We start from the raw sequence: 23,729 nt of genomic DNA on the forward strand, positions 1-23,729 counted from the left end.
GGCGCCGCCCCCTCCCCTAGTCCAATTCGGACTCCTCCCTTGGGGGGGGCACCCTTGTGGGCTGGCTTGCCTCCCTCCTATGGCCCATGTGTCCCATATCTCCCCCCCCCGGGGGAGGGGGGGTTACGGTAACCCCCCCGGTACTCCGATACGTACCCGATACATTTCGAAACATTTCTGGTGTCTGAATACTATCGTCCAATATATCAATTTTTACCTCTCGGCCATTTTGAGACTCCTCATCATGTCCATGATCTCATCTGGGACTCCGAACAATCTTCGGTCACCAAAACACATAACTCATAATACAAATCGTCATCGAACGTTAAGCGTGCGGACCCTACGGGTTCGAGAACTATGTAGACATGACCGAGACACCTCTCCGGTCAATAACCAATAGTGGAACCTTGATGCTCATATTGGTTCCTACATATTCTACGAAGATCTTTATCGGTCAAATCGTAATGACAACATACGTCATTCCCTTTGTCATCGGTATGTTACTTGCCCGAGATTCGATCATCTGTATCTTCATACCTAGTTCAATCTCGTTACCGACAAGTCTCTTTACTCATTCCGTAATGCATCATCCCGCAACTAACTCATTAGTCACATTGCTTGCAAGGCTTATCATGATGTGCATTACCGAGAGGGCCTAGAGATACCTCTCCGATACTCGGAGTGACAAATCCTAATCTCGATCTATGCCAACCCAACAAACACCTTCGGAGATACCTGTAGAGAATCTTTATAATCACCCAGTTATGTTGTGACGTTTGATAGCACACAGGGTGTTCCTTCGGTATCCGGGAGTTTCATAATCTCATAGTCAAAGGAATATGTATAAGTCATGAAGAAAGCAATAGCAATAAAACTTAACGATCATTATGCTAAGCTAACGGATGGGTCTTGTCCATGACATCATTCTCCTAATGATGTGATTCCGTTCATCAAATGATAACATATGTCAATGGTTATGAAACTTAACCATCTTTGATTAACGAGCTAGTCTAGTAGAGGCATACTAGGGACACCGTGTTTTGTCTATGTATTCACACATGTATCAAGTTTTCGGTTAATACAATTCTAGCATGAATAATAAACATTTATCATGATATAAGGAAATATAAATAACAACTTTATTATTGCCTCTAGGGCATATTTCCTTCAGTCATACCCAAAGGAGACCCTCAAAGCTTTGATACATGCCCGGGCTGTAGTGTCCGGATAGTTTGTGTCAACTTTTGTCACCCAATGGAGACCCCATCGGTCCATGAAGTGGTCCGGACGTCCGTTTTCCAGCAAACCGAAGACAAATGTGGCGGGCTATACCAAGGTCTGGACATCCACTTGAAAAAAGCCACCACGTGGTCCTCCTCCCTTTTCTCTCCTCCTCACATGCATGGCCCCCTTCTCCTCTCTCTCTCTTCCAACCGGACAAATAAGGATTAGTTTTTGAAATGGGTTGGATGAATGTCTCCCACATCATGTTCGCGGATCACATTCGGACATAAAAACAGGCATATACTGGAGCCATTTGCGGGCCAGCTTTGGATATGTCCTTAGATCAAGAAAGCTCTGAAAGCCAGCTCCATCCACTGTAGTGAGACAATTCATGACTTGACATTGCACAAGAAACAAACGCAACGATGGACATGAAAATTAGGGTTCAAACCATAGGTACACCTCGAGAGCTTAATTCCACACTAGAAGCACCTTCTTAGATAAGGCTACATAGTATTATTATTTAAAAAATGAGAAATTGGTACATACTACATAGTATATCATGTCAACCATATTGAATGTTTTCCTAATATACAACTAACTTGATTGGAGAAGACACAAGATAACCCCTCGTACCCCCTCACGCGGCTTCCCCTGGGCGATGCTAGGGGCCCCAAACCCTAAAGCTGCCAGTCTTCCCTCCCCTCCTCACCCGTCGCCGCTGCCGCCGGCGAGGTCTGCGACGGCGGCGGGCCTGGCCGGCGCCAGACGCACTAGAGCAGGTGTTGCATTGCGCGATCCCTAGAAGCGCGGGGGGGGGGGGGGGGGACTAGTGGTGGATCCGCGAGCAGCAGGTAGGACTGCGTCCCTAGCCCGTGCGACGGCGACCTGCGATCCATGGCCGGCATGGTGTGCTTCCCCTCCTGCTAGTGGGCTGGACTCTATGCCTGGAGATGGGTGGTGGCGGGCCATGAATCTGGCGCCCCATCTAGATCTGCCGTGGCGTGGCCTTGTCCAATCGGTGACGCATGGAGGGACCAGTGATGGGCGGCTGGAGGCTCTCTGTCGGCGTTCCGCCGATAGCGTTCGTCTTCAGGGCGAGGCTCTGCACGGATCCTGCCAGCTACGAGATCAGGGTGATGCGACTTCAGGTGAAAATCGTTGCGATCATGGCGGATGATGCCGGCGTCTGTGACGCCATTTCCTTCTCAAGGCATCGTCGTTGCAGGTTGCGGCACCATGCTCGGGATGTTTCGTGTGAAACCCTAAATCTGGGTCTCCCGCATCAGACGATGACGGTGTCTTCGATACCGTTCTCCCTCCTGGGGGCATCATTTTGGAGCAGGAGCTGGCTGGAGAAGAGAAGAGGAGGAGCGGTGTTACATCTACCGCAAGGCCAACGACGGGTCTCAGCGGCGTGGCGCAGTGGAGTTTTCGGCGACGGGCGCGTGTGGATGGACACGTGCATGAGGGTGACATTGTCTGGTGTCGTGGTGGCGTCGATGGTGGCATGGCCTAGCAGGGTGCATGCATTGATCGCTTCTGGAGATGGGACGACAGAAGATGGCGGCGGCAAATCCAGAGCGTGCGCATACGGTGCATGTTGCGGTTCAACCAGACCGGGTTGTGCTCTTGGCCCAATGCGGGGCAGCCGCGTGTGACCACCGGATTAGATAGTGCATGTTCATGGGGTTCAAGCACATTATCATGAGTGTAGGCATTACGACTTTGTTCATCAGATAGGTGGCTTCGGGTTTATCCATGTATACATGTTGTCAGACTCTGTTAAATAATAATAAAGATGGTTGCATCTATCGATATCGATATGCAAAGGTCGGGGGTTAATCTCCTTTCCAGAAGAAAACTAACTTGTTTGTGGCAACACAAGAACTAACTTGATCTATCATAGGCGTAAATCAACCTACATAGGTTGACCAAAATGACATCCATTTGTGAGTGAGCTGAGTCTATATATTCAGTTTTATCTCCATTCCCTCACACTTTGCATCAGGGAGACACAAACTAAGACATCATGGAAAGGAGAAAAAAGTAGATCACACGGGGGCTTGTGGCACGCATGGGTGAGGCACCGACCCATTTTCTCTTGGCTCTTGATTTTTAATCTTTTACTGTATACATTTTGAATCAAAAGTTTAAACTATGTTTTTTTTTGCGTATTCGTTTTTTGCGACGAGGGCTTTCAAATAAGACTCATTTTAAATTCACTTCGATGTATAAAAAAAATAAGTTTCAACTGTTGAAACTTGGTATGAACCAACAACAAAATTGCATGTTTCAGAAACTAAAACTTGAAACTTGAGGCCTGTTCGGCATCCCACCGCTCCACACTCCCGCTTCCGGAGCTGGTGGAGTTGAAGTTAAAAATTGCGGAGCGGGGGAACAGGCGCTCCCCGGATTCTCGAATTTCACGGAACAGGGGGTTGCCGAACAGGCCTTTAATGTGCTCTCGTGCGGAATCCAACGACTTCCGGAATTGCAAGACAATCGAAAGGCTGACACAGCTGAACAGGTGCGTGCCTCCGACATGCGTTCCCCTGCGAGTTTCCGCCGACATAAAGCTAACAAAAGTCCAATGCATACCATCCTTTTTAGAAGAAAGACAAACCAATAGTGGGTATGAATAGGTGAGCCCTCAATTTTCAGCTGCGTAATCACATCCCGAAGTTTCACGGAACTGCCTCCACATTCTCTCCTATCCTTTTCCGAAAAGGTTTGGTGTCGCCATTTGGAGGGTCCCCAGTTAATCCTCCGAGAAATGATGGGAGATGAGAAATGGGGTGCGGCGTCTTCTTCTCATGGGGTGGGGGCGCATGCAATGCAAGTGAGGTGAAGCCTCTTTTTCCATGAGCTTTTTATGCGTGTGGTCTTGTCCATTCTGGCTTAATTCCCTTGGGTGGGTTCGTGTCATGCATAACTGCTCAACCAGCGTGTAATCTCATGATGGATGGATTATTTTGTTTATCTTTTGCAACCGGTGTCGTTCGCTACGTACCGTAGCTTCAAAGGCAATTTTTCAACCGGATTGCTGTGATCATACACCGTTTCATTTTCATAGTGTAGCTAGACCAAGTTGGTAAGCGGCGACATATAGCTAATTATCCACATTTCCAATGGAGGTAGACTATCTGCTCGCGAGCTCAAATGCTTCCCGATGAACAATATTTTTTTAAAACAACTATGAATTATTTTGACAAGAAACATTAATGAATATTTTCATGAAGAGAAAACATTTCTAGATGCTATGGTCGAAAAAACAAAATCGATGTTCCAAAAAGACTATTTTGGAAAGCATGTTGGAGTGTTTTTTTTAGAGCACTGGTAATGTTTTTTGTTCATGAAAACTGCACGTATGTAAAACATTCAACAATGTTTATTGCCAAAAAATCAAAGAATTTTTATGATTTATTTTTAAAAAAATCACTGTTCACAAGAAGTGCATTTGAGCTCGGGAGAAGAATGGCACTTTCAGATACGTCAATTCGAAACAAGATAGTTTATCTTTGGTTCAAAGATGGAATTATTTTCCTTTATTATGAGATACTCTACGACGGCACCATGCATCAATGACTTATTTTTAATTTATTGTTTGCAGAAGGCCTCAAATCTATTGATCAAACCAATAGTATAGACATCCTAAAAAATTAAAGAAAAATACATTATGGTCCCTTGGGGGTCGATTGTCTTCTTCGTCCTGGATGCGTCGACTGCGCCCCCGCCACTACCACTCCATCATCAAAGCCATCCGGTCATTGTTGATCGTGGATGAGAAGCCATCAAGGCCAAGTCCTGTTGGACCAGTGCCCTGAAGAAGAAACCGTTGAAGTCGTTGTTGTTGAAAGATCCACGGATCCAAGACCCCAACCTCCAAAAAAAACTCACAAACCTCACGTCAGCACCAACATGACGGAGTGGAGGCTAGAGGACCAAACTGCAAAAAAAATGGTCACCGCCTGCACAAAAATTCTGCAAACCTCCTAACATCACTGACTAGATAGCCTAGCAAGAGTCTACACTAACGATCCATTAAAGCCGGTTGAGCCAACACATCAAAATGGAAAAAGCTCGAGGAACTTTTCTTTGTCAGATCGGCGCTCCCGCCACTATCATTGAAGCGGAGCTGCACAATCCTACTAAAAGCCCTAAAGTGGTAAAATTAGAGCTTCATCGAGTACATCAGGGCCTTGCACTAATATAGCCAATGGATTAGGAGGGGACAACAACCTACCAGCAGAGGAGGGATGCGTTCAGAAAATCTTCTCTCTGGTTGGAGAGGATAGAGGTATATGCCGAGTGGAATACATGATGAGGACATCAATGACCATTGTGGCGAGGTTTTCTTTTTCTCTTTTTTTCTATTTTCTTTTCGGGTTATGTGCATTTCAAATGTCTTTGAGACATCTAATTGGTGCAAAGGCTGAGTGTAATTGGTATATTCGCTTTAAAAAAAACTAACTGAAGGAAAGAAAAAGAAACTTTGGCTTCGACGTGGAGTTTCACGTATTGTCATGTTTGGACCTTCTGTACACTCCTCAAAGGACGACAGTTTATTTTGCAACCATGTGTACTGCTTATTTTTCATTGGCTATAAAAACTACTAGGTACCATCAAAATTTCAAGGAATCACCTAATGTTGTTTGCTTTCGGTTAGACATCAAATTACCAACCGTAAATGTGTTATTAAGGACAAATCACCTACTCTTCCTTTTCTTGCCTTTTTGTGTATTAATTACCTAAGCCGACGTGGAAATGTACAGTGGAGTACTGAGTTGGTTTGATCTCTCTAGAGTACTACGACTTGCTCCTTTTTCTTTTGGGAAAGAGTACAAGTTGCTCTTGTGGCAGAAGGTTGAGTAAACCTCAAGCCTCCAAGCATGGGGGGCATGCGTTAACTGTTACACATGTGGTCGTGGGGCGTGTCTGGTACGGCCACGGCCATCGCGTGTTATGTTTAGTGAGACATGGCTGGGCCATCACTCTGGGCAGCGTACTGCTCTTGTGTCTTGAACATCTTTTGAACATGAATTTTTTTATTAGAAAAGAAGGATGACCCCCGGCCTCTGCATTTAGGCGATGCATATGGCCACTTTATTAATTATTCTCATAAGACCTTATAAAGTAATACAACAGTAAGACTAAAGCCACCGTCTAAACACCTCTATCCAACTGATGAAGGGGCGCAGATAACCTGGGCCTAATACCAAACAGACATCGCAGCCAAACCTAACATCTAAGACCTGAGAATCCATCCAGGACGCCTGCCGGGCATGGGTCTCACCGGTCCGGCATGCACTCAGATGCCGCCGCCGCCAACTGCCACCGCTCCATCTTCAGAACTGTACTGCTGCATCAACCTTGCTCGGTCTAGCTATCGTCGACGCCACCATGGCGCCAAACGACACCTCCTCCCTGCGCGCAGACAGCTGAGCACGTTGCGGTCGCCACTGATACACCTCAGCGCCATGCTGCCAGGTATCACCAGCTGACACAGCTTGAAGTCCTTGGAAGATCTGTCGTGCGTAGCACCTGCCGACCAGGCATGACAAAGCGTAGCACCTGTCGGTCAGGCATGACTTGACATCATCACCGAAGCTCCGTGCAAGACGAAGCCGCTCCACCTCCTGCCTCTGACATCCAGCGCTGCTCCGCAAACGATGCTCCCAAGAGAGAAACGACACCGCAGTGCCGCCATCGTCCGATCTGGAACACCAGATCCTAGGGTTTCCCCCAGAGCAGCACGAGTGGGTCGACAATAGTTACACGACGATGCCTTCATCAAGGTAACGGCGAAAACGCCGCCATCGCCTGCCGTCGGCTCGGTTTTCACCGGCAACCATGTCTCCCCTACTCGCAACCGGGACAAGATGATGGATCTCGAGATCCGATCACCAAGCCTCTGGCCGGCCATCTCGGGAAGAAGATGACCACCACGTCCACCAGTGTCACCACGCCGGGTACGTGTCGCCGCGGGCACCCCCATGATGCCTAGAGGGCGACAAGCCCCGACGAATCCCATGCCTCGCCAGCCGCCATGGCCCAGACCCCGGCACCACTAGATCCAGATCGGATCGGGGTCCAGGGCCCCAAGCCGCAACCGCCGCGGAGGCAGCACCACTGGACAGTGCCTAGCCCTCCAGCCCGCCGTCGAGTCATCGCCGGAGCTCCGCCGCGCCACGCAGCCAAGCCACCGCCGGGATAACTCGCGCCGCCGCCAGAGAAGCCGCAGCCGCCGCGCGTTGGAGAGGCCTCAAGCCGCAACTGCACCGCCGCCAGGCAGGGGCGCCGCCACCCAACACGCCCTCCGCCGTGCCGCTGGGCCCCGCCCAGCCCAGCGCCGTCTCGCGCCGGACGCCAACCGCGAGGAGAGGGGCAAGATCCCCGCCGCCACCAACGCCGACCGGTCTTTGCCCGGCGGCGCTGTGCGGTGGCGGCGGGGGGAGAGATCGACGAGGGAGGACGAGGGGCGGCGGCTAGGGTTTCCCCCGAGGACGCTCGCGGGAGCGGCTCGGGGGTCAGGGATGCGTGCTGCTTCTGAAATGCATCACTTTTTTTACAGTTACTTGTGTGGGAATCAATCTATGTTTGGATGGTTAGGAGGCAGTGGTATTCTCAGCCCGTCATGTTTGAAGTATGCTTGCATTATTTCTGAATTTATTTTAGACTTTCGACAATGTTCGTTCAGCGAGAGGAGACGTTTTCGTCGACTGTGAGGCGAGTGCTCGTAGGTGTAGGATGTGTATTCATAGGGTGAGTGTATGCTCGTGTATGTGACTATGTGAGCGACTTTGATTGTAGTGTGTAAAGAAAAACTTACTCCTTGTGTACAGTGGTAGTACATGCTTCACGGTGTACTCCACTACAAATACAAGGGGTATCATGGGCCCCGATGCAGCACCGCACCGCACGAAGCGAAACCCTCCCGTGTGGGGGCCACGGTATTGGAAGAGACAAAAACAAAAATAACCAAACCTAAACCCTCCGGTGCACGAAGCTCAACAAGCTAGAAAAGAAAAAGAGTAGGAAAAAAATTCATGTACTACAAGCAGCACATCACAGCACTCCAACAAGGCTACAAAGTCTACTCTGCTACAGTAACAGTCTCTGGTCAAATGTCAGGAAGTACGTACGGCTGCATTTGCAGCGGTACAGACAGCAGTACAGGTGTACAGGTAGTACTGCCAGTAGGAGCAGCAGCATTTTTTTTACCCGTTTAAACCGGGAAAAAGGAAAAGCGTTTCTGCAGTGTGTCAAGTAGTACTAGTAGGATAACAATAATATGTTGATAGAAGAAGAGTAGTCTTGAGCCTTGAAGTCCATCACTCTCTCGTGCAGGCATAGGGAAGAGAGCCAGAGAGGAGAAGATAGGCAAGCAAGGAGAGGAGTGGCTTGAGCTGCCTGGGCGGGAAAGGAAACTGGGGAGGAGGAGGAGGAGGCCCAGTGCGCATGCTGGTGAACTGGTGAGAGAAAAGGGGAAAGGAAAAAAAGGAAAAGGAGCAGATTTCTGTATCCTATCGCCGATTCCCACGCGCCCGGCTCTCTCCCTCCCACGCTCCCACGCGAGCCCGCCGCTTTTCTTCCTTCCCTCCTTCCACATTGCGACGCCGCCGCGGCCCCGGTACAGTCCCCTTCTTCTCTTCCTCCTCCCCCCTCGCCGCGTTGATCTGCGCCGGCGTCCGTCCGGCCGGTTGGTTGGGCAATGCGATTCCCGTTCCCGCTCTCCTTCTTTCGCCGGGCCTAGTCCGCCAAAATTCGTTTTTGGAGGGGAGGGGAGGGGGGCGGGGTGGGGTGGGGGAACGAGGGACCGACGGTGGGAGAGCGAGTTCACAGTTCACACGGTTCATGTGAGTGAGTGATGGCTTGCCCTTCTCCGCCACGCCGAGGGTTTAATTGCGCCCGCAGGCAGGCGTTAATGCTGCCCCGATTTCGTTTCCGTTCCGTCCCCTTCCCTCTTTCTTCCAATGGCGTCTCGCTCTTCTTGATTGAGTTCTTCTCTTTCTTCCATTCATTTCCCGTGTGGGCCTGCCTGGGAAAGGGGAGAGATGTTCTCCTGCTCCTTCCTCCTGGCACTCTTCGGCGGGGTTCTGCAGATTCTGCTCTGCGTCCTGCCGCCGGTCTGGGATTTCGAGCAGATTCTCTATGAGATTTAGGTGTTGTGTAAGGCGAGGGAGGGTTTTTTCCGTGCTGCAATCGACTTCTCCTGGATTTGGTTTCTTGGTTGGATTTTGAGGTAAAATCTTGGCCGTCTCCTTAGGGTTTTCGGTTGATGCGAGGTGGTAGGATTTTGGGGTTTTACAGCGGATTCCTAGACAAGTTTCGACTGGAAAAGCCGCAAAAAAGTAGTGTTCTGTTATAGATTTGGATTTCTATGCAGAGAGGCCGGGGGTGATCCTCCTTTTCTAACAAAGGATTTGGAGGATAGTGGAAATGTAGTTTTCTGCAGTGACATATTCGCCTGTGACATCTCTCAGTTTCTGGGATCCGACTCATTATTTGATTTGATTTCGTATCTTGCTAACAATTTGTTGCCAAGAATTTGGTATTTGCGGTTGAAAGTCAGGTGTTATTTTGCTATAAGCGGGTTGCTTTAAAGATTTTGCTATTCCCATCCTTCAACAAATTCTGTTCTTACTCAAGAGGGATTATTTTTAGTGCCTGGTACGCTGGTAATCTGCAAGGAGGTGTGTACTAAAGGGCATTTCTCTCCATTCCTTTCTGTTTCAGTGTTGGTACCTGAACCCTGCCTTTGGTGGTCTCCAATAAACCAAGGGAACGACTGTGGATGCTTTGATGGTGTGGTGGGTGTGAGATGGATTGCCGGAATCCGCTCTGGAGGCGCAAATCGTCGGAGAGGAGCCCTGGGGAAAGTGAGATCTTCAGTTTGGTGTCATCACATTCTGACCGTTAATCCCGTGGCCAGGTTCTGCTCCATATGTTAATTTTGTTGTTTAGATGGGATTGCATGTCTTATATCTTGTTTGCTTGAGTTTTTTCGATTTCAAATACAGCGAAACATGTACAGTAGAGGGAAACATCATGGTGATAGTTCAGGTGTTACTTTCAGATTTCGGAAAGCAACTTTGGGACTTCTAGTGAAAACAAAGCAATGTGTTACTATTGGCATCTCAAGCAATGTGTCATTTGCAGTCTTGGACAGATTTGTCGAACATTCAGCTTCACTTCAACCTGTTTCTGGTGGGACATAATCAGACCTTACTATACTGTTTGATGAAAACATTCTCACAAACCAGACTTACAAGTTTCATGCTAAATTGCTAATAAGTAGGAGTACTAACAATGTCTTGTTAGATGTTACTACATAGCAAGACACTGCAGTAGCTGGACTGTGTTTGAGTGCTCATGTTTATGTGATTTTAGAAGGTTGCAATGTATTTGTCTTCTGAACCACGGTTACACTAGTAAATGGTGCATCTAGTAGAGAGTGGTAATTCTAGGAATTTTCTCTTAGTCATATGTTTTTCCTAATTAGAGCAAAAACGGATTGTGGGTTGAGCTTTTTTCAATACTTGTCTTAGTTTTACATGGGTTTGGTATGAGATAGATTAGTTACCATGTACAGTATGTTATCTTGAAATTATGAGATCAATGGCCATCATAGCCATGGTGTTGTTATCTTGAGATTATCAATGATTACTATCTGCTTCCTCTATCTCATTTCTAATAGTAGAGGGAAATGACCATCATAGCCATGGTGTTATTATCTTGATATTATAAGATACTTCCTCCGTCCCAAAATAAATAAGTGTCTTATTTTGGGACGGAGGGGTAGATTAGTTACAATGTATGTTTAGCCATAAATGATGAAGAGATTAATGTGGGAAAAAGAGAAAAAGGGTTATCAATTCTACATGCGCGTGTCATATTCTTTTAGAAGATTGCAAAAACTGTAGGCCTTCTATTTTTAAATGGGGGAAGGGAGTATCTTTAAGCTGTCATGCAATATCTGATTTTGATTACTGTATCAGGCAGTGATACTTTTTACGAAAGTTTATCATAGAACTGACAGAAATTAATATAACCAATCATATACTTTTCATTTTCGAAGTTTTTGTTTCCTATATTTTGGTCCTAGATAGTTAGAATCCTCAATACATTTTTAGAAAAAAAGGAAAACATCTCCAATATATACAGGAACAAAGTTGTGTTACGCTTGAATACTGAGGTCACAATTAAACTTGTCAAAATTGTATGTTTTAGTTGAAACGTTTGCATGACTATATCAGTGACTTATGCCGTGCTGAATGAATTCCATACTGCTTTTTTCATGATGGAGCTGAATGTGTAGATTTTGCTTCAGATTCATTTATTATCTTAGTTTTAAGATAATTGCTGGTTATGTAACAGGCCTCAAGCTTGATTTCCACTACGTTGGTTTAGAAGATTACTATTGCCTAGCTCAACTTCTCAAAAAGAGGAGCTGGGAGCTGGGAGGAATGACTCATCTGGTACAGTGATTAGATGATGCCTTGAGGCTTTTGTAGACTATTCGTAAATTTGAATTTCTTTGGCAAATGCTTTGCAGAAAACATTCTCAGTTTGTTCACTTTTGGCAAATACAGGATACCAAACCTATCTCCATTGGTGGTTCCCCAAATCATAGCCAATCACCTGAAGCTTCCTCGAGAATTAGAGACGGTGAAACCCATGAAACTGAAGCAGGAAAATCATTGAATGAGAAGCTAACATGGGCAAATGGGCCAAATGATTCTTCCCCGCAGCATGGTCAACTACCACCGCAGGAGGTCCTTACAAATGTAGGAGATGCTGATATGAAGGATTCTGTGAAAAGTTTAAGTGAGAAGCTTTCTGCTGCTCTTTTGACTATCAGTGCTAAAGAGGACTTGGTGAAGCAGCATGCAAAAGTTGCAGAAGATGCTGTTGCAGGTATTGTTTTTTTCATGTTAGATTGCATGCATTCATGCTAGTCAGTAGTTTCCTCTCTTTATTAAGAATCACTGTTGCATCTGCTGAAATTAAGAAAGAGTAAACTCATAGATGATTTTTACTTTTGCATGCTCTTTGAGCAAATTTAGAATGGTATGAACAAGAAATCTATTTATTACATTGTAGTAACCAGAAATTTAGAATGCGTAGTAGTAGTTAACTCATACTTGTGATTTATTTGTAGGTTGGGAGCATGCTGAAGCTGAAGTTAGTAACCTGAAGCGGCTACTTGATGCTTCATCTCTGAAGAATGCCTCTCTGGAGGATCAAGTCAGCCACTTGGATGGTGCTCTCAAGGAATGCGTCAGGCAGCTTCGCCAGGCACGAGAAGAACAGGAGGAGAAAATCTGTGATGCAGTTGCTAAGAAGTCCCAGGAATTGGAGTCTGAGATGTCTGAGCTCCAGAACAATATCGTGGACCTGAAGCAGCAGCTTGAAGCCTCTGATCTGCGGGAAAAACTTCAGGTAGCAGAGAAAGAATGCAAGGATCTCAAGATCGAGTTGCTCACGCTATCCAAGGAATTGAAGATGCTTGCACTGGAAAGAGACTTGAGCAGCCAAGCAGCAGAGACAGCGAGCAAACAACACTTGGAAAGTGTGAAGAAAATTACAAGAGTCGAGGCAGAATGCCGTAGGTTGCGCCATGTGACACGTAGAACCTCCCTAACCAATGATTCTTCTAGGCCTGTTCCAAACAATGCTTGCATGGAATCTCTGACTGACAGCCAGTCTGATAGTGGGGAGCATATGCTAGCTATTGACAGCGAAGTAAAAAATTCTGATCTGTGGGCCTCAGCTCTTATAGCAGAACTCGATCAGTTCAAAAACGGCAACGAGGGCACAAGAGATCTTGTAAATAATCCTGTTGAAATTGACCTAATGGATGACTTTCTTGAGATGGAAAAGCTGGCCGCATTGCCTGAAGCGGATCACACGAGCTCTAGCTTTGGAACAGAAACTGATTCTGACCGGGCTGTGACCAGAGATATCTCAAGAGGCGAAACTGAAGCCCTACAGCACCAGGTTATGGATCTGCAAGCAAAGGTTGAAAAGATCGAACATGAGAAAAAAGAGCTTGAAATGGCCCTTGCGGAGGCTAGAAATCAGCTTGACACGTCATGTGACACTCTCATGGCAGCTGACAGCAAGCTTGTTGACCTGCAGATGCAGTTAAACTTGGCAAACGAGTCCAAAGATGCTGCTTTAGGACAAGCTGACCGGTTAGATGGTGAGAGGAAGTCATTGGCATTGCAGTTGGAATCAAAGTCAGCAGAAGTTGAGAAGCTTCAGGGTGTGGTGACTTCATTGGAAGAAAGTGGGGCTAGCAAGGAGTTGGAGTTGGAGTTGCAGTTAGAATCAACTACTGCAGAGGTAGCAAATCTTCGAAAGACGGTGGCATCCTTGGAAGCGAAGATTGATGCAGTGAAAACCCTGTCTGCGCAGCACAAAGCAGATGCAGACATGGCAAAGACAGCTAAAGACACGTTAGAGACACAACTGCGATCTGCACACACAGAAATTGGGCAGCTAAGAGGAATTATCGAAACACTGGAGAGTGAGGTGCAGAAGGGAAAGATGTGTCACAAAGAGCTTGAGGCACAAATAGAGGCTATGAAGACTGAATCAGAGAGAACATTTTTGGTGGAGTCCACCAAAGAATCACTAGAGGCTCAGCTCCTGGTAGCAAACTCAGAAATCGCAAAGCTGCATGTAACGGTCAATGCACTGGAGTCTGATGCGGCAAAGGAGAGGGAATATTCTTCGGAGGTCAATATGCAATTGGAGGCAGTTGAGGGCATCAGAAAGGTTTTGGGGTCTGAGCTTGAGTCTGCGCACCAGGAGACCATGAAGCTCCAGGAGAAGGTGTTGTCACTGGAAGTGAGACTTAAAGAGCAGAGTGTGTTGCTGGTAGAATTCACTGCCAAGGCAGAGGATGCAGTCTCTGCGAGGAAGGCAATGGGGAGTCAACTTGAAGAGGCAAATCTGGAACTCGCGAAACTGACAAACAGGGTGAGCTTGCTACAAGGGAAGATTGAGCAGGAGAAGCTGCTCTCAGAAGAGTATGAAGCAAAATGCCGCAAATTGGAGGCTCAGCTGTCAAGGGACAGTCGCGAGGCAAAGCTTTGGCGACTCGCCAACACAAATGGAGACCTGAAGTTCAAGCAGGTAAACCTTTTAGAAGTTGACAACATTGGGCTAAAATAACATGGGTGGTACCTGCTATTAGCCTAGGTTCTAAGCACCCCTCTCAAGGCATATGGTCTAATCACTCCTGAAACTTGAGAAATCCCTGTATAACAATCATCATCATCTTCATCGCAGGAGAAGGAGGTCGCCAGTGCTGCAGGGAAGCTCGCGGAGTGCCAGAGGACGATCGCCAACCTCGGGCTTCAGCTGAAATCTCTGACGAACCTTGACAGTGTGATGACCGAGCCTGGCAAGCTGGAATCCAAGGACACGCTGCTGGACTTCAGAGAAGATGGCACTGAGCCGCTCGCCGATGAATCGTACGGCCTGCATCTCCCAATGAGCAACGGGGGCTGCGCCTCGCCTGTTCCTCGGGCGCAGTCCCCGTCATCGCGGCGCTCGGTGTTCTCGGGTTATCGTCGATCGGTAGCTACAGGGGCAGAGCAAGGGAGTGAGTCGTGATGGAAGGGATTGTGCATAGGCCATAGGGTTATCTAACTGTTCCTGGATGTTGTTGTCAGTTGTCACCTGGTGGTAGATGATCGGTGTGCATTTACTGGAAGTTGATGGTTCGCTTGGATTTGCGCTGTCTGTCATTTTCGGTCCTGTCTGTCACTAGATGATCGGTGTTTCGCTAGATGCAGATGATTAGTAGTGTACTTGCACTAAAATGTTACCTAGGACAATCTCAAAACAAAGACCAAGCAGCAAAACTGCAATTACGGTGTCCTTTTTTAAATATACTTCTTCGCTTTTCACTAATTTGCCACGTGTAAAGTAGCACGCTGGTCATTTAGTAATATTTGTATTATTAGAGAAAAGTATGTTTTTCAAAATAAAATAAATCGCAGATCAATTGAGTGCTACTCCTACACGATAGATCTGTAGTCCTTATTTCAATGTGTGGAACTGCATGAGCATATGATATTGATGGGAGACGGTAGCATGAGATACGTTCCACAAATTTGGATGGCGATCCTGTAAATGTGTGTAGTTATGTAATCATGTAATATATTGGTTTGTGATTTTCATCTCCTCATGTGTTCTCAACCTCGTTTTGTAAAAAGAAACTTATGATTCCTCTGAATGCAGCTGAAAGTTTACACACAGATTAATTTCTTTGCCAAACGTTCTCCGTAGCCATCTTTGGAAGCGACCAGGGATGAGACAACGAGGTTGCTCGTTGCCAAATCCTCACAACTTCTAAGATGATCAACTACAGTTTGTTTTTCTTTGAAAATTAGGGTGACATCCAGCCTCTATCATCATGGCGCACTTCACCGTTTACATTGGGTTCTTCGAAAAGGCGATGACCTCTGCGCCATTGTGACGCATACCACCACCGTTCTTGGGTTTCATTCGATCCAATCGTTGGTTTGATTTTGCCTCTCGTTCTGCTGTTTCTTGGTGTTTGGGTGTTCATTGGTTGCTGCAGATGCACACGCTACTTGCAAAAGTAAGACCACAATTACGGTGCCCTTTTAAAAACTACCTTTTCACTTCTCACCAATGGCCGTGCTTGCCACATTTCACGGCAGAAGATGTCACTTTGCCCATCAATTGGTACAACATAACTTAAAGTCCAAAGTACAGGTATATTTGGTGAGTTAACTACTAATAATGCCAATTAAGCCATGTACGGTACTACTTCCTCCGTTTCGAATTACTTATAGCAGGTATGGATGTATCTAGATGTATTTTAATTCTAGATACATCCATTTCTGCGACGAGTAATTTGGAACAGAGGGAGTAGACGATGGCGGCCTGTTTCTACATTATTGACTTGCCTGTGCCTCGACTCTAAAACGACCAACGCCACAACACCAAGGGCCAGCACATGAATACTACTGTAGTACGAGATTGCTAAATCTCAGTCGACTGAGATTTTGCCAAGTCTCGGTTAATGTTATATTCATGAGATCTTACGTGAAGATTCGTGTAAACTTTTCTTTTTAGTTTTTTTTCTTTTTTGCATATTATATCAGTTGACCTAGACTTGGTTAAGTCTCGATCAACTGAGACCTGGCCACGCTACTACTAGTACTACGAGCCCGTGCTCCCCCAGCCAAGCCAGTCTCTGACGTCCATTCCATCACCGGAACCAGAACGGCACAGCTCTGCTCGTCCATGGGTCTCGTCTGCTCGGCTCCCAAGGTCTACAAGCCGGCGGCCGAGGTCGACCTCGGCCCCGACAGCGACGAGCACTACATCAGTCCCAACGTCAAAGGTTCTTTCTTCCCCGATTTCACGCTCGCATTTTCTACTCCTGCTGAATCTTCTTTGTTTCTTGTCTGTATATGTTCTTCAGCTCCTCGGGTGGCTGGGCTTCCGGTGAAGATGTTCGCGTGGGTGCTGGAGACGCCCGTCCTCGGCTCCGTCGTGCTCTACGTCCTCAAGAAAGACAACCTCGTCAACAAGGTGGAGATCAAATCAAACAACCTTCTTTCTGCTCTTTCTAGTGTCGATTGCCATGTGGAACCGCAGCAGGAACTAGAGCTTAACACTGAATTTGACCTGACGCTGCAGCTCGTCTCCGACGCCGACATCCCGGAGCCGCCATTGTTCACTCCCACTCACACCTGGCAAGGTGGATTCTCATCACCTCCGGTCCGTTCCTGCATAAGTAGTTCTTTTGTCACATTGGGTTTAACTCGGTCATGTCCACTGTTACTGCAGACATCCCTGAGCAGAACGTGAGCCTGGCCAAGCCCGGGTGGTCGCCGGCGGAGCGTGTTGAGGAGGCCGTCGGCTGCCTCCCTGGCCTCGCCGACCCGTCATCGCCGGGCTTCAGGCGCTGGACGATCCGGGATTTCACCAAGGCCTACACTTCAGGAGAGATCACTCCTGTCATGGTAAACATTTTATCTGTTCCGTGTCGCACTACGTACTGGCAGCCACCACTTGATCACGCGAGCACCGGGCGTGGTTGCAAACACATGATGATTGATCAGCGACGTGTCCGGTGTCCCTGTTGAATTCGCAGGTGGCGAGGAGGTTTCTGGCGGCGGTGGAGGAGTGCTCGGGCCCAGACCTGAACATGGCCCTGTTCATCAGCTACGACCCCGAAGACATCCTCAGGCAGGCCGAGGAGTCCACCCTCAGATACCAGCAAGGTAAACATCAGCTTACCAAAACTTATGCCTCGTTTCTCCGGTCCAATCAATCAATCACCCTCAGACACGTACGCCGCCGGGCCGGGCCGGTGACAGCGAAGCGATCGCCGTGACATTTAAGCAGTAGGGCCGTCGCCGGCCGAATCGAGGATGGCGTGGCAGTGGCAGTGGCACCGCCATTACGGATGGTACGAAGACGATGCCCCGCTGTCTTTGCATTCGCACCTCCTCCGTGGTCCCGCTCAGCTCACTCATCACGGTGTGTATAGTTAGGTGGGTAGCGCAGCAGAGCCAACGGTGGTGTCGCCATTGCGAGAACCTGCCTGAGGTCTCTCAAGAGCAGTGGAGGAACACGTTGCTCCTCGAGTTGTTGCAGATTCAGCAAGTCTCGAAGCTGGCAGGAAATTCAGGCGTTCACGGGGAAAAACCCAGCCCAATGCCCATGCATGAATGGCCGATCTGGAGATGCTGGTGCGTACGCGTCCATGGTCCTGAATCCCGCGGAGGTGAAAGCAGTCGGCACTGATCTGTGCTAGAATTCATGGCGCATTCCGGCAGTGATGCGTATTCATTGCTCTCAATTTTTGTTGTTGGCATGACTGTGTATGATTATTATATGCGTAAAATGAAGAGAAAAATGCTACTAGTTCCCTCCGTTTCAAAATAAATGACTCAACTTTGTACTAACTTTAAAGTTGGGTCATTTATTTTGGAACGGAGGGAGTATATGCGTGCGCCATTTCAAAACGGAGGAAGTACGTCTGATGCGCTGTGCATTGCAGGGGCGCCTCTGTCTGCCATGGATGGGGTGCTGGTGGCAGTCAAGGACGAGATCGATTGCCTGCCCTACCAAACAACCGGTAAAAATACAGTAAAACGCAAGATTTTTGTTTTTTAGCTGAACATACGCTGGTACTGTGTTGCACTTGCACAGAGGAGCGTTAGGTTGCGTGCATGCACGCACTCGTCAACTCACCCAATAGTCATGTTTGATGCGAAGATATGAATGGTGGATCGCTTGCACCTGGCTCTCTTCTTATCGACTTAAATGAGTCAACATACACACAAAAATGTGTCCATATACATCCGAGTCAGAAAAAGTTAGTAGAACATCTTGTAACAGTGAAAGGAGGGAGTAGGTTTTCAAATATGTCTATGTTTCACAAATACTCGTGCATGCAGGAGGCACGAGTTGGCTGGGAAAGATGAGGCCGTGCGTGGCGGACGCGGCGTGCGTGGCGCAGCTGCGGGCCTGCGGCGCCGTCCTGGCCGGCAAGACCAACATGCACGAGCTCGGCGCCGGCACCAGCGGCATCAACCCGCACCACGGCTCCACCAGGAACCCCTACCACACCGCCAGGGTGTCGGGCGGCTCGTCCAGCGGCTCCGCGGCCGCCGTCTGCGCCGGCCTCTGCCCCGTCGCCCTCGGCGCCGACGGAGGCGGTGCGTGTGCTCTCTCTCTAGTGCTTTCAACAACTTGCAGTTAGTTATCTGCCCGCAATGCTACCTGAATCCCACCGTGCCTGTGATGCTTGCTCCATTATTTACAGGATCCGTTCGCATGCCCGCGGCGCTCTGCGGCGTCGTCGGCTTCAAGCCCACCGCAGGCCGGCTCTCCAACTCGGGGTGCCGTAGCTAACACATGGCCTAGCTGCTTTCATATGCACGCACTTGACTTGTGTAGTGACGAGTGCGCTGCTCTTTTAACTCAGGCTTCTCCCGTTGAACTGGACGGTGGGGGTGCCGGGGATCTTGGCGGCGACGGTCGAGGACGCACTTGTCGCGTCAGTGCCTCCACGCTTCTCTCTTGCATAAACTAGCTAGCACTTTCGTTATTACTTTTTGAACATCAACCAAATGGATGTTCCTGCTGTATCTATCTGCACTCTGCTCATCTTACCATGCATGTGACTGACTGATCTTTCAGCTACGCGGCCATGGTTGATCAGTCTGGACCAGCTCACTCCCAGGTAATTTTGTTACTTTTGCTGGATGCATGAGAGGTATTCAGCTAAATTTGCAGGCTTAAATATCCGTTTATTTGCAGCCCCAGCTGAATCTGCCATTGCTGACGTCCACCCATTCCATGCCTAACATCAGGCTAGCAAGATACGGAAAGGTGAGCTAGCGTCTCTGTCTTCAGATACAAACCGATTCAAGCCTCATGATGAACACAGGATAGTAGGAGTAGTAATAAGTGTAATAACTGGCATTTTGAACGCAGTGGTTCGACGACAGCTCCGAGGACATCCGGGGCTGCTGCGACAAGGCTCTGCAGATCCTGCGCGCGCACTACGGGTGGGAGGTATAGTACGAATTAAAGATTTGACCCATTTCTCTGAAACATTACTCCGCATTTCTCTGAAACAATGACATTTTTCGTGGATGGCACCGCAAGACCGTGGACGTGACGGTGCCTGAGGTGGAGGAGATGCGTCTGGCGCACTACGTGACCATGGGCTCCGAGTGCTCCGCTTCCCTCGCCACCAAATACCTCGACAAACTGTGAGTTTTGAGTTAGTTTCTTTCCATATACTGTAGTACTCTACTTTGAATCTGAAGGATTTGTGCGTGTGTGCGAACGAAGGGACAAGTCCGAGATCGGGTGGGACGTGAGGATCGCGCTGAGCGCCTACGGCTCCTTCAGCAGCAGGGCTTACCTCAACGCGCAGCGGATTCGGTCAGTCTGATTCAGACCACGTTTTTGTTCTGTTTTCTACTAGTAGATCTTTTTTCTGAATGGATGGTATGATCTTGAGAGCTGCGTGCTTGACAGAAACCGTCAGATGTACTTCCACAACAAGATCTTCGAGACGGCCGACGCCATCGTTACACCCATGACTGGGTACGTGCGTGGGGAGTGTTCTCATCTGCCTGTCAAGCTAGCTGTTCACGTCATCCATCATTATTTCTTGGTGGCATTCTTTCTTACCACCACCGCATTTTCCTGTGGGTGCAGCGTGACCGCGTACGCGCTGCAGGACGACGCGCTGCGCACCGGAGAACTCGATTACATAAACGCAGGTACGACCGTCCTCCACGTTTCCAGTGAAACTCGTGTGTCTCAAAGCTGCAGCAAATCCAGTGGGAAGCTGCAACAATGTTTACGCTAACTCGTGGTCTTGTTGTTGCACCCAAAACCAGCCGCGATCTCGAGGTACTCCATCGCAGGGAACTTCCTCGGCTTGCCGGCCATCACCGTCACGGTGCGCATCCATCCACTCAGCTTTCCAGGGTGCTTCGTGTACCTCGCGCAAGAAACAATCTGACACGATTTTTCTTGGAAAAATCTCCAGGTCGGGTACGACAGGGGAGGCCTTCCCGTCGGCCTCCAGTTCATCGGCCGGCCGTGGGCGGAGGCGACGCTGCTGCATTTAGCCTACGCCATGCAGGTCAGTCTCACCACATGCATCTCCTCACGACCTCACGGCCATCTCTTCAGGGCCAGTACCTTTTTTCTTCCTCTCTCAGCAGTGGTGGATGTGGTTGTTTGTGCAGGAAGCGTGCTCTAAGAGCTGCAGGAAACCCATGGTGTCCTTTGATCTCCTCAGCAAGAAAGAGTAGCTTCTGTTAGTCATACGACTTACGATGTGTGCGGCGAGAGAAGACCATTGATTTGGATGCGAATAGCTATGAACATTAAGTTTGTATAAGCTTGAGATACATTGTAGAATATCTGCGTACAGCAGCCGTATGATACACTAATGCAGTGGTACTTTTTTTTTGAAACACGGTACAGATGCCGACGTTCTCACACACATATATTACTCATGCCTATATAAACATGCACACCATGAGATTGGATTTGCATGTCTTGATATTGACGAAGTCATCATAGATGTTTTGTTGTCGACGGGCACACTTACCTCTGAAGAATAAAACTGCTATAAGTTAAGTTGAATATGCCCATGTTGGAAATATCATCACCTTTTCCATTCGACTAATCCACGAGTTAACAATAAGCATGACAATACGGTATACAACCCATACCGATACCTAAGCATGTGAGCGCGTACAGTACATAGAACCGAAACATCTATGAACAACATATATATTGCTAGCACCTGAACGAGCAAATAGGGGGTGAACGAATCATACCCTTTCGTTGGCAAGGCCAACGCGGCGGCGGTGGCGGCCTCGACGGCATTCGTAGGATTTTCCCCGGAGAGGAAGTGTGAAGTAATATAGTAGCGGGTAGTATTCCTCAGTAGATAAGCAAGGTTATCGAACCAATACAAGACTCACGCAAACGGCCAGTCAACAATACCTACAAACACAAGAGCAAATACTTGCACCCAACACGGGCAAGAGGGTTGTCCATCCCCTTGTACTCGTTAATTGCAAGGATTAAATCTGATAATAGGTGATAAATGAATTGCAAAGTAAAATAAGGAAAGAAAATTGCAGCGAGGTATTTTTGGTTTTTGTAATATGATTAAAATAGACCCTAGAGCCATAGTTTTCACTAGAGGCATCTCTCTCATAAAAATAGCATACAATGGGTAGACAAATTACTAGAAAATTGATAGAAAATCGCATGATATTATTCATGGCAATGATCATGTATATAGGCATTACGTCCGTGACAAGTAGACCAACTCTTGCATGTATATACTACTATTACTCCACTTCAGAGCACTTCTATGCTTGCCTGTCTATGTTTTAATTCGTAATAAATAGAGTTAATGCATGAAGTATGATGACATAATGTAGACAGAATAAAACCAAGCAATATGATTAAACCCCGTCGTTTTACCCTTAGTAGCAACAATACAAATACGTGCCTCTCTACCCCTGCTGTCACTGGGTGAGGACATCGCAAGATTGGAACCACTACAAAGCACCTCTTCCGCTGAAGATAAATCAATCTAGTTGGCCAAACCAAACGGATAGATCGGAGAGAAATACAAAGCTATAATAATCATGCATAATAAGTTCAGAAAAGACTCAATTGTTTTTAGTGAATAATCTGATCAAGAACCCACAATTCATCGGATCCGGACATACACACCGGAAAAGAAGATTACGTCAAATAGAACTCCGTGGAAAACATTGCACTGAACATCAAAGAGAGAGAGAGAGAGAGAGAGTTGATACGTCTCCAACGTATCTATAATCTTTTATTGTTCCGTGCTATTATATTATCTATTTTGGATGTTTTATATGCATTAATGTACTATTTTATATCATTTTTTGGGACTAACATATTAACCTAGTGCCCAGTGACAGTTGCTGTTTTTTTCCTTAATTTTGTCTTCTACAAAAAATCAATACCAAATGGAGTCCAAACGAAACGAAACGAAACTTTTTGATGATTTTTCTTGAACAACAAGACACATAGGAAGCTCAGGGAGGAGGCCAGAAGACCCACGAGGAGGCCACAAGCCCTAGGGGCGCGCCCCTAGGCCGTGGGCCCCTCACAGATCTCCTAACACTAACTCTAGCTTTATAAATACCCAAATATTCCCCTTATGTCAGAGGGCACACCAAAAATACTTTTTCTCCGTCGCAAGCTTCTGTTCTCATGAGATCCCATCTTGGAGCCTTTTTCGGCACTCCGCCGGAGGGGGATTCGATCACGGAGGGCCTCTACATCAACCTTGCCGCCCTTCCGATGATGTGTAAGTAGTTTACCACGGACCTAAGGGTCCATAGCTACTAGCTAGATGGCTTTATCTCTCTCTCTCTCTCTTTGATCTTCAATACAATGTTCTCCTCGATGTTGTTGGAGATCTATTCGATGTAATCTTATTTTTGCGGTGCTTTTGTTGAGATCCGATGAATTGTGGATTTATAATCAGATTATCTATGAATATTATTTGAGTCTTCTCTAAACTCGTTTATGCATGGTTAAGATAACTTTATATTTCTCTCTGATCTATCAATTTGGTTTGGCCAACTAGATTGTTTTTTCTTGCAATGGGAGAGGTGCTTTGTGATGGGTTCAATCTTGCGGTGTCCTCACCTAGTGACAGGAGGGGTAGCGAGGCACGTATTGTATTGTTGCCATTAAGGATAAAAAGATGGGGTTACCATATTGATTGGACCTATCCCTCTACATCATGTCATCTTGCTTAAGGCGTTACTCTGTTCTTATGAACTTAATACTCTAGATGAATATTGTATAGCGGTCGATGTGTGGAGTAACAGTAGTAGATGCAGGCAGGAGTCGGTCTACTTGTCACGGACGTTATGCCTATATTAATGATCATTGCCTTAGATATC

General features: G+C 47.4%; 2 protein-coding genes across 4 annotated transcripts; both read left to right on the forward strand.

The window, feature by feature from the left end:
• The first annotated feature begins 9,030 nt into the window (after positions 1–9,030).
• On the forward strand, positions 9,031–14,973 carry LOC125550954 (uncharacterized). Its single transcript, XM_048714089.2, is given in 8 exon segments — positions 9,031–9,087; positions 9,964–10,159; positions 10,304–10,434; positions 11,605–11,705; positions 11,820–12,144; positions 12,389–14,370; positions 14,527–14,797; positions 14,800–14,973. Coding segments are annotated over 8 exon segments (3,054 nt in total). The 5' UTR covers positions 9,031–9,086; the 3' UTR covers positions 14,847–14,973.
• A 1,412-nt stretch (positions 14,974–16,385) lies between these two features.
• Positions 16,386–21,268, forward strand: LOC125553655 (fatty acid amide hydrolase). 3 transcript variants are annotated; one of them, XM_048717408.2, is made up of 19 exons: positions 16,440–16,618; positions 16,700–16,809; positions 16,918–16,978; positions 17,068–17,243; positions 17,375–17,504; positions 18,287–18,364; positions 18,687–18,947; positions 19,055–19,130; positions 19,217–19,288; positions 19,432–19,474; positions 19,552–19,623; positions 19,729–19,809; positions 19,903–20,009; positions 20,092–20,184; positions 20,281–20,349; positions 20,464–20,528; positions 20,649–20,710; positions 20,801–20,896; positions 21,003–21,268. In XM_048717408.2, the coding sequence occupies exons 1-19, from the start codon at positions 16,519–16,521 to the stop codon at positions 21,066–21,068; spliced, it is 1,818 nt and encodes a 605-aa protein (XP_048573365.1). In that variant the 5' UTR covers positions 16,440–16,518; the 3' UTR covers positions 21,069–21,268. The 3 variants fall into 3 exon arrangements, with proteins under 3 accessions (XP_087374065.1, XP_048573365.1, XP_048573366.1); XM_087517939.1 differs by having other exon boundaries at positions 16,386–16,809; XM_048717409.2 differs by lacking the exon at positions 18,287–18,364.
• The last annotated feature ends 2,461 nt before the right edge of the window (positions 21,269–23,729 follow it).

The sequence above is a fragment of the Triticum urartu genome, chromosome 4A (assembly GCF_056163025.1).
Source record: "Triticum urartu cultivar PI428250 chromosome 4A, HENAU_Tu73, whole genome shotgun sequence".
NCBI lineage: Eukaryota > Viridiplantae > Streptophyta > Magnoliopsida > Poales > Poaceae > Triticum > Triticum urartu.

What these genes read in the sequence shown, in the direction of transcription:
- LOC125553655 (XM_087517939.1), top strand. Translation starts at nt 16,519, where the DNA reads ATGGGTCTCGTCTGCTCGGCTCCCAAGGTCTACAAGCCGGCGGCCGAG. An exon ending in ACCAAATACCTCGACAAACT is followed by an intron (nt 20,010 to 20,091) that starts GTGAGTTTTGAG and finishes GTGCGAACGAAG; the next exon opens with GGACAAGTCCGAGATCGGGT. An exon ending in ACTCGATTACATAAACGCAG is followed by an intron (nt 20,529 to 20,648) that starts GTACGACCGTCC and finishes ACCCAAAACCAG; the next exon opens with CCGCGATCTCGAGGTACTCC.